The 15426-nt window shown below is 51.8% G+C and overlaps 1 protein-coding gene across 1 annotated transcript in view; it reads left to right on the top strand.

Annotated features, from left to right (window-relative positions):
* Positions 1–15426, top strand: part of OTOG (otogelin) — an 83328-nt gene that overhangs the window by 55446 nt on the left and 12456 nt on the right. The window contains exons 37-49 of the mRNA XM_027979353.3: positions 90–258; positions 545–690; positions 1244–1333; positions 3200–3383; positions 5711–5931; positions 6148–6286; positions 7968–8162; positions 8388–8600; positions 9172–9276; positions 9458–9565; positions 10429–10530; positions 13568–13666; positions 14904–14944. Of these exons, the coding sequence (XP_027835154.2) occupies positions 90–258; positions 545–690; positions 1244–1333; positions 3200–3383; positions 5711–5931; positions 6148–6286; positions 7968–8162; positions 8388–8600; positions 9172–9276; positions 9458–9565; positions 10429–10530; positions 13568–13666; positions 14904–14944 (1812 nt within the window). The remainder of the gene's footprint in view (positions 1–89; positions 259–544; positions 691–1243; positions 1334–3199; positions 3384–5710; positions 5932–6147; positions 6287–7967; positions 8163–8387; positions 8601–9171; positions 9277–9457; positions 9566–10428; positions 10531–13567; positions 13667–14903; positions 14945–15426) is intronic.

The following is a 15426-nucleotide window of genomic DNA, read 5'->3' as shown; positions in this document are numbered from 1 at the left end:
TCACGGCTGGGGGTGGGCCAGGGCAGGGGGCGTGAGTGGCTGGGGCCCCAAAGGGGTCACTCAGGCTGTTCCTCCACCCTGTGCCTCAGCCGATCGCCGAGCGTGACTGCGTCCGCCACATTTGCCTGCAGGGCGAGCTGATCCGTGTGAACCAGTCTCAGCACTGTCCCCGGGGCGCCGCACCCCCGCGCTGTGGGGTCCTGGGCCTCGCAGTGAGGGTGGGAGGCGACCGCTGCTGCCCCATCTGGGAGTGCGCCTGTGAGTCGTGGGGTCTGCCGGCACCTCCCGTGTCTTCCTCATACCCTTACCCTAGCCCGACCTCTGCCCCTCACCTGTGTGCTCTCGGCTCTCAGGGTAACTTTGACATGAACCCGCAGTAGGACCCCTGACCTGGCAGATTCCCTACTCCTGTGACCTTTGATCTCTGTGGGACCCTCCAGCCAGCCCCCAGGCCCTCTGGATCACCCCAGAAAAGGCCTGGTGCTCCTGAGTGGCCTTGGCCCTGGGGGCATCTGTTTATTCTTCTCATCTCTCCCCTCCCCAGGCCGGTGCTCAATTTTCCCTGATCTGAGCTTTGTCACCTTTGATGGGAGCCATGTGGCCCTGTTTAAAGAGGCCATCTACATCCTCAGCCAGAGACCGGAAGAAATGGTCACTGTCCACGTCCTCGACTGCAAAAGTGCCAACCTGGTGACTGTCCCCTGCTTCCCTTCCTGCTGGGACCTCGGGACTTGACTAGGTTTGGAGGGGAGACTGAGCAACCCTTTGTTGAGGGTTATCAGAGGCCCCTGCCCACAGCTCCTCAGGCAAGGGCGGGGTGGATGTTTTCTGGAAAGAGTGAGTGGAGCGCCACCTCCTGGCCCTTCCTAGGGCTTGCACCATTCACTGCTCATCTTAGCAGCCTAGGCCCCTGTGAAAGGTACTGAAATACTCTGAAATGCAGAGGCGCTAGAATGCCATCACTAGGATGTGGTCTGTGGTCAAGGATGCTGGCTGCAGTGAACCACCTACCGGGATGCTCCCATGAGCCAGGTGGAAGGAGACAGCTTTTTGGGGGGCTTGCAGGAGGTCAGGTGGAACCAGAGCGTTCTGTGGGATTCTGTGCACCATCTGCACAGCTGCAGTGGGTGCTCTTAGCATATTGTAGGAGTGTTGGCTTAGGGGGATGGGGAGAGCTGCTCCCCAGGAGGAGGAGCCAGCAGCACTGGCCTCTGGGTTGATGACGGCGGGGTTCTCTCTGTAGGGGCACCTGAACTGGCCCCCGTTCTGTCTAGTGATGCTGAATGTGACTCACAAGACCCACGAGGTCACCATTGACCGCCTCAACCGCAAGGTGAGTGCATCAGGGAGCCGGCCCACAGGTCAGGGCAGCAATCAGGTGAGGGGCAGGAGGGGCTTTGAAGCTTATTCATAACTTGGGGTAAAGTTGGTGAGGGACCCTCTAGAATAAAGTAGTACAAAATTAGATATACTTGGAGGTGATTTTCATTAGGATATTTGTGACCACTCTAATGTCAGGGGAGGAAGTGTGCCAAGAGGAATACTGTGACTGAAAAGAAGCTAAATGGCAAGAGAAAGTAGCCTTAAATGATTGTGGTTAAAATATTGGATTGGCCAAAAAGTTCATTCAGGTTTTTCCGTAAGATGATGTGATGGAAAGACCCAAACAAACTTTTTGGCCAACCCAATATCTCACTTTTGCGATTTTTACAAAAATAGAAGGCCATGTGAACATACTACTAGGGGCTCTTCCAAGAAGGGGACTGTCTAAGCAAGGAGCCCTGAATTTAAGGTGCATCGGCTTCCCATTAAGCCCACCTCTGTCAAGGAGGCCGGTACCTGAGCACAGCCCCCCGCTGTGTGGGGTACCCGCCCCAAGGACCCCGCCTTTGCTTCTCCCAGTGGGAGAGTGAGCTGGGCTTACTCCTCCTCAGGTCCCGGAGTCCCTGCTCTTCCCACCTCTTCCTGAGGTAAGACCTGCTGCCCTCTTATTAGAACCTGCTCATGAACATTACAAGGTCCACGCCTTCTGAGGCTCTCAGAAAAACCCACTGCTTAGACTTCAGCATAATACTCCCTGGGTTTTGTACCACATGCTTCAGGATCATGGAGCCCACGGCACTGTCTGGTACAGCTCAAAAGGCTCAGGATAAGAGACAGCCAGGGACTTGCCCAAGGTTAAAGTTTTCTGACTGCTGGGCTGGGACTCCCTCTATTCAGCACAGCAGTTTATGCACTGGATAATTTGCCAAGTGATTAATAAAACAGTGATGCTTGGGTGGGAGGGTATAAAGTCATTATAAATATTTTAAAATCCTAATCTTTTCATCTCACATTTTTACAGAGTAAAACTGAGAATCCATAATACATACAAATTTAACCTTGTCTGTATGTAGCAGGGGTTGTAGCTTTGAGTTTAAAGTGTTGCATATTTAACAAACATGAACTGAGCCCCCAGTTTATGTCAGGCCTCAGGGCAGGTGCTGGGGATTCAGAGGTGAGTAACTAGACATAGTTTCTGCCTTTAAGAAGCTCACGGTCCACTGAAAGTCATGATGAAGGAACAAATCTGTCTTAAAGGCCAGCACAGATCTGGGAAGACCCCAGAGAAGGAGTACCCAACCTAGGGGCTGGAGATTTAGGGAAAATCTCCCAGAATAAAAGGACTTCCCCCATGGTTCAGTGTTTGTAAAGAATATGCCTGCAATGAAGGAGACATAGGAGATGCGGGTTTGATCCCTGGCTCAAGAAGATTCCCTGGAGAAGGAAATGGCAACCCACTCCAGTATTCTTGCCTGGGAAAAAATTCCCATGAACAGAGGAGCCTGGCGGGCTACAGTCGATGGGATCACAAAGAGTCAGACACGACTGAGCAGCTAAACATATGAGCTTTGTCCCAGAAGAAATGACCTGAGCAGAATCAGGAAAGAAGAGAGTGAGTGGAAGGGCTCAGGATTTGTGCATATTTGGGCATATAGAAATTGCCTGCCTCTGGCTATTGCATTTGTTTCATTGTTTTGTGCTCATAAAAATGATTTCAGGATTTTTCTACGCCGCCTTAGACTGTGTCTTGCCTGCATGTACCTGAAACAGAGCCTGTCACAGAGCAGATTTTTAATAACTGCTAGTTGGATAGATGGGTGGAGGGATGAATGAACAAACAAGCTGAGCTCACGTTGAACACCCGCCTCCTCACAAGGTGTCTGTGGACTCGCAGCCTGTGTGGCCCCCTGTGAGCTGGCACGAGTTCAGAATTGAGGATACAGGCCACATGTACGTGATCCGGACGCCGTCACACATCCAGATCCAGTGGCTCCACAGCTCAGGACTCATGATCCTGGAGGCCAGCAGAGCCAGCGAGGCCCAGGGCCGTGGCCTGTGCGGTGAGAGGGGACCCAGCTAGGGGAGGGAGGTGACTCCTTGGTCCACCTCTGTCCCCAGACACCAGTTCTCCTGGAACAGGGAAAGCTGGGACGGAGTGCCGTGCCAGAGGTGGGACCAGCGGAGCTACTGGAGCAGAGACCTAATGTCTTGTGTCCTGGGGCTGAAGTTGCCAGCTGGGAGATGGTGCAGGGCTCTGGCCTCGGCCAGTTGTCGCTTCAGCCGAGATGGTCTGTCAGCTTCCCTGATAGCCTCCTAATACCAGATAATCCCCCCTGTCTGCATATGCCTGGGCACTTCACAAAGCACTTCCACACTGATCTCACTTATTCCAGGTTATTCACACAATAGCCCTGAAGGATAGCCATTGAACTAAGGAAGAAAGGGGACTCAAAGGAGTTAAGTGGCTTGCCTAAGATCACACAGCAGAGCTGCCACAACACAGACCGGTGCTCTTCAGACCATAGCATGATTACAGAGCGCTTTCCCTAAGAGCCTGGATGCATTTTGATAAGAAAAAGGGGGACAGGAGTCTGAGCGTGAACTGCTGCTTCTTGCAGAAGCAGAAGGACCCCCACAAGACACTTCATGACAGACTGCCGTGGTTATAATGATGGATGACACAGGAATACTTAAACACACATACTTGCATGCCCTCCATCCGTAAATCTGCACCCATTTTATTCATTCACACTCCGTCCAAATGCCTTCTACATATGCGCTAACACATGTCAGTCTGCACCCTGCTCATTCTCTCATTAGTGCACCACATATGTACCGAGTATCAGCCACTATGGAGTAGGCAAAACAGGCAAAAGGTGTCTTATGAAGCTTCCACTCCTACTGATATAACCATCTCTTCTTACACAGACACACACACACACACACGCCCAGGCACACACCCTTCCACCACCATCAGCACCTCCTCTGCCATCCTTTCTCACCATTTCTTCCTTCCACTGTTTATGACTGGTGAAGGGTGTTGTGGTCAACCTCTGGTGGGTCAGCTACTCCCTGTGATGCCTTTTTGACACCCTTCCATCACTCAATGCCAAGACACCAAAAATCTGACCATTGGGACTGTTGATAAAAATCTGAGGATTTTGTGTTAAATTATGCTTTATATTCATGAAATTAGTGGCTAGAGGCATCAGAGCAGAAGTCAGCTAGTTTATCTCTATGTTATCCAAACTAACACTTGGTGTCTTGGGCACCTGCTAGACAACTTGGGGAAATATTGAAAGAGTGAAACTATAAAGGAAAATGAATCTTTGTACTCAGAAAGCAAGACAGACCTGCAAACTGAACCTGTCACACAGAATTGGGAAGGTCAGGGACCATGCATCTGAAGGGCATGTAAAGGAAGGACTTAAAGAGAACATGTTTCAGAATTTCAGACGGAAAACAAGGGCAGGGAAGTGTGTGTTCAGAGCCTAGGTTGTGAGAGATGAAGCTGGAGGTTAAGGTCATGTTAGAAGCCGTGACAGATGAACTTGAGTCCCATCTCAATGCCTTAATAGAGGGTTTTTTTCTTGCACACGTAAATTCCTAAATGGAGATTCTTTCCATCCCGTGGCCCTGCCATTTTCAACACAAGCTTCCAACTGCACAGTAGGGCAAAGAATTGGGCAAATTTTATGCATCCAGCCTGGAAGTGGCACCCATCACCCTCACTCACGTTCCCTTGGTGGGGGACTCATCATGTGGTCTCGCTAGCCACAGAGAGCCTGGGAGAAGCAGGCTAGGGGACCTTCCAGGAGGAAGAGGAGACAGGTGCTATAATTAGCTAGCAATCTCTACTAAAGCAGATTTTTTGGAGTAACTTTTAATTTTGATATAATGTTAAACTTAGAAGGTGCAAAACTAGTGTAAGAAACTCTCATGTACTTTTTACCCAGATTTACCAAGTGTTCACATTTTGTCCATTTGCTTCTCTTTCTTTCTCTCTCCTTGTACCTGTCTGTGTGTGTATATATGCATGTGTATATGTATCTGTTCATTTATATATGTATATGTGCATTTTATATGTTCAGTTCTGTATGCATATGCTGTTTATATAAATGCATTTCTTTCTGAACTGTTTGAAAATATGTTTGAGACATGGGTCCCTTTATCCTTAGGTACTTTGATGTGTGGTTCCTAAACGAAGACAGTTTCTTCCACAGGGAGTTTCTTGGCTTCTCTGTGTCGTATTTCTCTCATCTATAAAATGGGGATAGCAGTAATACCAGCCTCAAAGAGTTATTGCGAGGAATGTTCAGTGTGACAGCTGGGGAGCTGGGAGTGGTAGAGATTGCTGTGGCCGCGGGGGTAATTCTGCCCCTTTCAGGTATCTGTGATGGGGATGTGGCCAATGACCTCACCCTGAAGGACGGTTCTGTGGTGGGTGAGGCCGAAGACCCTGCTCCCTTTCTGGACAGCTGGCAGGTGCCCAGCTCCCTGACCTCAGCTGGCCAGACCCGCTTCCGTCCAGACAGCTGTGCCACGGCCGACTGCTCGCCCTGCCTTCGCATGGTGTCCAACCGCACGTTCAGTGCCTGCCACCGCTTTGTAGGTGTCACTGGGCCCCAGCAGGGGGGACCTCCCGGGCTGAGAACGGCAGCTCCTCTGCTCCTGTGTGCAGAAGGCGAACTCCCCAGAGGTGTTGATCTTGGGATGGGTTGGGAGCCTGCAGAAGCTCCTTGCTGCTTCTGGGCTGGGCTGGGAGGAGTTGAGCCCTGGCACTTGGGGGGTCAGAGTAGCAGCACCATCTGACGCACGGCCCAGGTCCCCCCGGAGTCGTTCTGTGACCTGTGGATCCGGGACACCAAGTACGTGCAGCAGCCGTGTGTGGCACTGACCGTGTACGTGGCCATGTGCCACAAGTTCCACGTGTGCATCGAGTGGCGGCGCTCCGACTACTGCCGTGAGTTGTCGGGGAAGGGAGAGGGGAGCGCGGCGGCGGAAGTGGGGCACCCCAGGGTCTCCTCCATGGCTTCTATTGCTCTCACCCCTCACCCTTGTTAGAGTGGGAGAAAGGCTCACAGACCTGAGTCCAGGTCTGGGCTTTCCCAGGTTCAGTTATTCATTCATTCACTAATGAATATCAATTAATACATTTACAAATATTCTCTAAATAAATCTATAAACTACTAACAAATTTAAAATTTTACCTTTGTTATAATTTATATGAACACATCAAATAAATACATTTTTTATTTAGTTTCTTTGTTTCCTTGCCTCATCTATAAAATGGGGGCAGTCCCTTGAGTGTTGTTTTAAAGGTGACATGAGATAGTGTGTTCCAAGTGCCTTTCACAGGCCCATCACGTGTTTCCATCCAGTAAATATTAGCCCTTCTCTCTTAGTTTTTGGTCGTCTTTCTCTTTCAATCTTTCCTCTGCTTCGTTGAGGATGGATGTGAGAGCCATTCCTCCCCACCCGCCATTATGTTTGCACTGGTGGGGTAGGCGGGGTGGACCAGCCTAGAATAGTTTGATTTGTAAATGTGAACACATCCAGAAAGGCTGGAGACAGCTCAAAGGAAGACCACATCTATAATATGACAGGCAAAAGATGAAAAGACAAGCTTATCTAGGTCAGTGTTTTCCAGGGACTTCCCAGGTGGCTCAGTGGTAAAGAATTTGCTTGCCAGTGCTGGAGCTGCAGAATACGTGGCTTTGATCCCTGGGTTGGGGAGATCCCTGGTGGAGGAAAGGGTGGTCCACGCCCGTATTCTTGCCTGGGAAATCCCATGGCCTGAGGAGTATAGTGGGCTACACGGTACATGGGGTCACACGAGTCGGACGCGACTGAGAGGCTGAGCATACACGCACGCTGTTTTTCAGACTGTGGACCCCAAGTCAGTGGGTATGAAATCAGCATACCTACTGATTTGGGGGTTGGCATCAGCATTTAAAAATGGAATGGAATTTAAAAAAAAACCAAAACCCTAGTGTGTACTACACCTAGAAAGGTTAAGTATTGTTTTGTGAAAAAAGGTTTTTGTTATAACGCATCAGTGATTCTTAATCCCAGCTACCCTTTGAAATCACTCAGGGACCTTCAAAAAGTATTCATGCCTGGGCCCCACAGTGAGAAATGCTAATTCAGTTGGTCTGGGATGGGGTCCCAGCCATGATGTTGCCAAAGCTCCCTTTTGCAGTCAGGCTTAAGGACCACTGTTTATGTGCGAGTGTATATTGGAACACAGTGTAAGATCTAGTTTTTACAGTCAAGGAAGTTTGGAAGCGCTGATCTACAGCAAGATGTTGGCAAGTGTTTTCTGTAAAGGGCTAGCTAGTAAATAGTTGAGGCTTTTAATTGTCTCTGTCACAATTAATCAACTCTCCTCTTATAGTACAGAAGCAGCCAATATAATAGTAAGGGCATGGGCATACCTGTGTTTCAATAAAACTTTATTTGCAAAACCAGGCAGAGGCTGGATTTGGGCTGTGGGCTGTGCTTTGCTGGCTCCTGATCTAGAGGAAGGCAGCAATGCACTAAACCCTTTTGAATTAATACTGTCTGCTGAGGCACAGATGAGCGCCCTGCTCACCCTCCTGGGGTCTGAGCTGGGCCTGGTGCCCGCTGCTGTGCCCCTGCAGCCTTCCTGTGCTCCAGCGATTCTACATACCAGGCATGTGTGTCAGCCTGTGAGCCCCCTGAGACATGCCAGGATGGGATGCTGGGCCCGCTGGACCCAGAGCAGTGCCAGGTGCTGGGCGAGGGCTGCGTCTGCTCTGAGGGCACCATCTTGCACCGGCGCCACTCGGGGCTCTGCATCCCCAAGGAGAAGTGTGGTAAGTCCCTCCCCTCCCCGGGCAGAGGGAGTCTGCCCTAGAGTCTGCCCTAGAATCTGGTAGACCCCGGAGTCTCCTTCGCCCTCCTATGCCCATGACTGAGCCCCCCTGCATCCCTCCAGGTCCGCTCTGGGGGTGGTCAGTTTCCCAGGGAGGGCCTGGCCTGGGATGGTCTGGGTCTCCCCACCCCCGTCAGCCCCTGGCACCTCACCATGCCCATTGCAGCCTGCACAGACAGCACAGGCGTGCCGCGGGCCCTGGGGGAGACTTGGAACAGCTCCCTCAGTGGCTGCTGCCAGCACCAGTGCCAAGCTCCAGATACAATCGTCCCAGTGGACCTGGGCTGCCCAGGTCCCCGCCCTGAAAGTTGCCCACGCTTCGGGGAGGTGGCCCTGCTGCAGCCCACCGAGGACCCCTGCTGCCTGGGGACAGTTTGCGGTGAGTCCCACCCTTAGACCTACACTGTTAGATGGTTAAAAGACTCCAGCTCTGCTCCTTGACCTTGATGGATAGGATAAGGCCTCGGGAAATGAGAGTGTCTTGTGGGGGTGTGTTGGGGAGAGTGGAGGACCACCGGGGTTGAGGGGAGCTGTGCCCTCTGAGTCAGGGTGGGGCAGGACTTAATGATGTGCGCTTGGAGCCAGGCAGCCTGGTGGACGCTTCTTCTACCACCTTGCATCCTTGTGGCCCCAGCAGATCATTTAACGTGAGGTCCATTCTCCTGTAACATGAGGCTGATAATAGTGCCCACTTTCTGGGTTGTTAGGAGAATTGTAGCAGTTGATGCTGGTCTAGCAGAACTGCAAGCGGCACGTGGCCCGCTGGGTGAATGTTAGCGCTGATGGCTCGTCTGTCTCAGTTCTGAACCCTATGTGATTCTCAGAAGCCTTCTCCAGGAACATGGGTCCTGAGAGAAGTGCTGGGGGCCAGGTGTCCACGGGCTGGGCAGTGCTGGAGGCTGGGAGGAGTCCCGGCCTCCAGGTGACAGGCCCTGTGGCCCCCTGGGCAGTGTGTAACCAGAGTCTGTGTGAGGGCCTCGCCCCCACCTGCAGCCCCGGCCACCGGCTCCTCACCCACTTCCAGGAGGACTCTTGCTGCCCCAGCTACAGCTGTGGTGAGAGGCCCAGGGTGCGGCTGGGGGTGGGGTGGTGGGGCGCCTGTTACCCAGGGATGGGGAGCATGGCTAGCTCTGGGAATGACTGGGTTCTGGCTGGAAATGAAAGCAGGGCGAGGGTGGGGGCCCAGGCATGGCCACGCAGAGTCTGCTCCCAATCCTGAAATTCTGTTTCCCCCAGAATGTGACCCGGACCTGTGCGAGGCAGTGCAGGCCCCCAGCTGCCGCCAGGACCAGATCCTGATCGCGGGCCGCCTGGGGGACTCGTGTTGCACCTCCTACCTCTGTGGTGGGTGAACGTGCCCTCCGATGGCAGCAGGCCCACCCGGATCACTGCCACCACCTCCCTCACCCCTGCTTCCCTGGGTGGCTGGGAGGCAAGGGTGGGGGATCTTCGGGTGGAAGGGACACAGGGCGAAGGGTGAGACCCCTGACCAGGAAGAAGTGTAGGAGGAAACTACCACTGCTTCAAGCCGTACATTACTGAGCACAGGAAGATGGGTGCTTGTTCAGTAAAAGAACTTAGGTGGAGGTGAGGGAGAGTCCCCCCGGCTCTGACTGCAGGATGGGTCGCGTGGGACTGTGCACGCTGCAAGTGTTACCAAGCCAAACTTGGGTCTGCTCACCTGCCCGCAGTAAAGCCCGCTTACTGACTCCAGGTTGTGGCGAAGGAAAGTGCAGCCTTTATTGCAGGCGCCAGGCAAGGAGAGTTAGTTGCTCAGCTGTGTGTGACTCCAGGCTTCTCTGTCCACGGGATTTCCCAGGCAAGAATACTGGAGTGGGTTGCCCTTTCCTTCTCCAGGGGATCTTCCCAACCCGGGGACCGAACCCCAAGTCTTCCACATTGCAGGCAGATTCTTTACCATCTGAGCCACCAGGGAAGCCCGTAAGGAGAACAGGCAGTTAATGCTCAAACTCGAATTCCTTGCTTGGGGCCTGCAATAACCGCGGCACTTCCCTTCACCACAACTGGGTGTCAGCAGACTGGCTTTCCTGCGGGCAGGCGAGCAGACCCAAGTTTGGTTTGGTAATGCTATGAGTCTGGCTCCTATCACACCTGTGGTTTAGGGGCTTCCCACAACCACCTGCTCTGGACCGCCCTTCCCAGCTCGGGGACTGCCTGTGACAGGGGTGGCCCGTCTCTCCCCTCAGCTTGTGGAGACTGTCCGGATCCCATCCCCGAGTGTCAGGAAGGGGAGGCGCTCACTGTGGACAGGAACACCACGGAGCTCTGCTGTCCTCTGTACCAGTGCGGTGAGCCCTGCAGGACATGGGGGCCAGGGCTGGAAGGGGCTCTGGGGACCGTCACAAAGTCCTTACTCTGGGATCCATGGGCATTCAACAGGGGGCAGCAAGGAGCCCCCAAGTGGTGGGCTCTGGGGAAGCCCTGGAAGGAGGCCCCACCTGAGGAAGCTGGGCTGAATGGTGAGGGTCTGGCTGTCGCATAGATGGCTCTGAGGCTTCCTAAAGAAGGTCCCTGTCCTCCTCCATGGAGGCCCCCAAGAGCCTGGGTTGAGGCACAAATGCTTAGGCCACTGCCACCCACCCAGCCTGGATCCACAGTCCTCATTCTCTGACCCAAGGCCCCTGTCTCAGGGTCTCTACCACTGTTACCGTAGTCCCTACACAAAGCTGCATTCTGAAGCCTCTGAAGCCCTGTTATTTTGCAATGATAAATCAAAGTGGGCCCTTTCTGATATTTTTACAAGACATAGCATCTGTATGTATATAGGATGTACCTTAACATATTACTGTATACAATTACAGTAACATATTACTGTATACAATACCTAATAAGCATAGTCATAATACAGCCAGCATCATCGACTTTAAGCAAATCTATTGGATGAACATTAACAAAAGGGTTAAATTTAAATATGACTTAATTTACAAAAATTACTTTCCATACCAACTGTAGGAGAAATGTGAGGTGGACCACACCAACGCAATTTTCCTACCTCCCAGGTATTCCATTGTCAATATCCTCCAATTCAGAGCATTGTAGGGGAGGGGTCTCTTCCAGAATACCCCAAGGGCAGCCCCAGTGGGATCAATTTCTAGAACCACCTTTGAAGCAATGCAGGTTCCCATGGAGGAGAGTTCCCCCAAAGGCCCAGCTGTACCTGACCAAGCAGCTGCACCTGGGCTCAGAGGCCACTTGTCATGAAGTGTTTACAAAGCTCATCTGAGCAGAGGGTCAGCATCTTTCCTCTCCTCCGTCTTCTTCAGCCTCTCCCCACATCTCTCCTTCTCAGCTTCCCTCTCGTGTTTCTTGGGAAGGACTCGAATAATGTGGAGTGAGTACAGTGGCATGGAGTCAGTCACTGTGTTGAGTGCCAATCACTTCCTAGCTGCGTGGCCTGGGGCAATGTACGACTTCTCTGAGCCAAGGTTTCTCATTTGCAAAATGCTGATAATAGCATGTGCCTCAAGGGGATACTGTGAAGATTAGAGATAATATACATGAAGTGTGTGCTATGTACATACTACCTTAATATAATGGTGCTCAGCATATAGTGCATGCTATTGCTTTAGCCGTTTCTGACTCTTTGCAACCCTGTGGACTATATGGCCCACCAGGCTCCTCTGTCCATGGGATTCTCCAGGCAAGAATACTGGAGTAGCTTGCCATGCCCTCCTCCAGGGGACCCTCCCGAACCAGGGATCGAACCCGTGTCTCTTCTGTCTCCTGCACTGGCAGATGAGTTCTGTACCACGAGCACCCTCAATAAACAGAGGCCACTGATACTACCTTGTCCCAGTCTTCACTACACTTTTCTTGCAAAAGCACTTAGTCTGTAGAAAGCACTGAATCCAAGTAAAGACAAGAAAATGAAAACGCAATTTTCCTACCTCCCAGGTATTCCATTGTCAATATCCTCCAATTCAGTACATATTCTTCCAGATATTTTCCATGCCTTTATACAATATGAATGTGTTTTACCAAGTTGAGTTTATACCGTACATGCTCTTTTTAAGCCAGATTTTCAGTGAATGACCTTTACTTTTCTTGCTAATACATTTTCAAGTCCTATCACACCCAGTCTATGATTTGCCTGGTCTGTCCAATCCGGGATCCCAGCCAGACTCACACATGAACATTATGTCTCATAAGTGTCTTTGAATCTAGTAAGTGCCCTTTCTTCCATGCGATGCTAAATTGTAGAGTTTGGGTTACGGTCCAGCAGGAAGTCCCACCCTCTGGATTTACCTGGCTGCCTCTTCTTGAAAGTTTTACATTGCTCCTCTGTCTTCTGTGCTTCCATAAACTGGAAATTAGAAGCAAGACTTCATGGATTCAGGCTAAAAATCTACACTATTCTTCAGCTTCATCACACCAGGAGGTACATACTCTGTGGTTGCTGGCCCTGGATTAGGGTGACCTGTCCATTTTACATTTACAAATTTCCTCTTTCAAACAGAAAGTAACCTATCACTTAGACATTATACAAATGTCCTTCTCACCTTTTGCCTGTTAGGTTTTTGAAAATTGATTAATAATTCTTTTTTTTTTTTGCCAGTGATCATTTTATTTTGTTTTTTATATAAATTTATTTATTTTAATTGGAGGTTAATTACTTTACAATATTGTATTGGTTTTGCCATACATCAACATGAATGAAAATTGATTAATAATTCTTACCTGTGCCAATATTTTTTTTTAGTAGATAAAGTAAGTTTTACAGTCTTTCACCTTCTGCATTGTCCCTGGCACCTTCCCTCCCCACCAGAAAGTTGTGTCCAGGGATCCCCTCCTCCTTGTCTTGGTCTCTCAATGAACGGCTGGGGAATCCTAAACCAAGAGGGGACCTGCTGAAGAGCAGGATGAGGGGAAGTGTGAGTCCTGGAGTGTGTGTAGCATCTGCTGAAGCAGAGCAGACTGGGGCTGAGATGCTACCAGAGGAGGAAGTCTCCACGGCATGGGAGGAGGTGTGTTCTTCTTAGAGAGGAACTGTCCATCAGGAGAGCTTCCCTTGGTCCTTGACCACCCTTGGAGCACTAGTCTCAGGGTGACACAGAATCCCAAGAGGGAGGCCCAGCTGAACGAGCTGAAGCTTCTGACGTTGTCATGTTGCTAATACCTCCTGGAGCAGAGCTAGGGTGTCCTGACATGGATCTATGGGGAGACTTCAGGAGCCCATACTTCGCCCCTGGACTCCAGAGGGTGCCTGAGGACGCTGAGGGGCCTCTGGGGGAGCTGGGAGGTAACCCCTCCTTAGCCAATGTGTTTCTGAGGACCCCAGCTCCAAGGTGTCTGTGTCTGACGCGTCCCCTGCCCCCTCCTGCACAGTGTGTGAGAGCTTCCGCTGCCCCCACGTGCAGTGCGGCATGGGCACGGCCCTGGTGGAGGTGTGGAGCCCGGAGCGCTGCTGCCCCTACAAGTCCTGCGGTAAGTCCCTGCACGGAGACGCCCCTCCCCAAAGGCGGAGACCCAGGCCCGGGGGTGGGGTGGGGGGGGCGGGCATGGACCAGGCCCCTCCCCAAAGGCGGAGACCCAGGCCCGGAGAGGCAGGCGCGACCCAGGAGCCTCCCCAAAGGCGGAGACCCAGGCCCGGGGAGGCGGGCGCGACCCAGGCCCCTCCCCCAAGGCGGAGACCCAGGGCCCGGGGGAGGCGGGCGCGGGGCCACTGCTGTCCACCTGGCTCAGGTGCTCCTCCTCCAGAGTCACCGGACGGAAGCCTTCAAGTGGCCTTCCTCTTGGCTTCATCCGCTCCCTGAGTGCTGGACAGTTTTTTGTCTCCCCAGAATAAAGGGAGAAAATAAGCAACTTCCCTGTTGCAAAAAGGAACTTTTTCACCTAAAAAAAAAGTCTTTATTGCAGCCATCGGATAGTAATCATGATTTCGCTCAAATTCACCTGAAGTCCTTTTGGGAAGTAGGTGGAGAGTGGCAGTGATCAGTAATGAATACCAGTGAACTTTATATAAAAATGGTTTTCAAAAGAGTTCAAAACTCTGTTTTGCATCCGGGTATTTTGCTTGCGTTTACTAAAATGTAAACTTCATGAAGACAGGGATTTTAGTTTGTCTTATCCACGGATTTGTCCCCAAAGCACAGAAAAATCTCAGCGTATAGGTGCTTAAAACTATTTGATGCATGAGGGGGTGACTCCAAAGCGTGTTTCACAGCCACTGTGACCCTGACTTCTCCTCCCCCTGAAGCTAGAGCTGGTGGAGCCCTATGTCACAGGCAGCAGTGCCTCCAAAGTCAGCTCCTTCGCAGCTTAGAACTGGACCTGCTCCTGGGCAAAGGTTCAGGGTAGAGCTCAGCTTGCTGAGTGTATACTTTGGGAAATACAAGTGATCAGAAATTCCACCCTTGCCATGTTCCTTCTTGAAGAGGCCCCACTCTGCTTTGCTCAGTGGGTTCTGAAGCACTGGGAGGGATGAAGCCCAGATGATGGAAGGGAACCTGGGGTTGACCCATCCACCTGCTTATCCTCCCTGCACATTCAATCATGGGCCCGTCACACCCCACCTGCCCAACCAGGGGAGCTGCAGCCCCCATGTGGGGATGGAGGGAGGCTAGAAGAGAGACCGCACCTATGGTGAGGAATCTGGGAGGCCCAGGGGGCTCCCGCCTGGGCATTGCTGGTGAGGTGGGTCCTGGCCTCTCCTGTTTTTCAGAATGTGACTGTGACACAATCCCAGTGCCCCGGTGCCATCTGGTATGAAGACCCTGCCCCTCCCCACTCCCCCTGGTCCCTCCCCCACCTTTCTTTCCTCCCTTTCCCTTCTCCACTCCTTCCATCTGGTCCATGAGCCTTGAACTGCAAGTCAGCATTCTTGTATCAAGTTCTGCTCTCTGGGCATAGTACCCTCGCTTGTAAAGTGGGTCTGATCATAGTTCAGAGTTGTGGTGAGGATTCAGTACTACAAGGAAGACATTGATGGTGGTGGTGGTGGCGGGGATGATGGTGGGGATGGTGGACATGATGGTGATGCTCATGACAGTAGCTAATGTTTCAGTTCAGTTCAGTTCAGTTCAGTCGCTCAGTCGTGTCTGACTCTGCGACCCCATGGACTGCAGCACGCCAGGCTACCCTTTCCGTCACTAACTCCTGGAGCTTACTCAAACTCATGTCCATTGAGTCAGTGATGCCATCCAACCATCTCATCCTCTGTCATCCCCTTCTCCTCCCACCTTCAA

This window comes from Ovis aries, chromosome 15 (genome assembly GCF_016772045.2).
Source record: "Ovis aries strain OAR_USU_Benz2616 breed Rambouillet chromosome 15, ARS-UI_Ramb_v3.0, whole genome shotgun sequence".
Lineage (NCBI taxonomy): Eukaryota > Metazoa > Chordata > Mammalia > Artiodactyla > Bovidae > Ovis > Ovis aries.
Note: the sequence above shows the minus strand (reverse complement) of the source record. Positions and strands in the feature narration are given on the sequence as shown.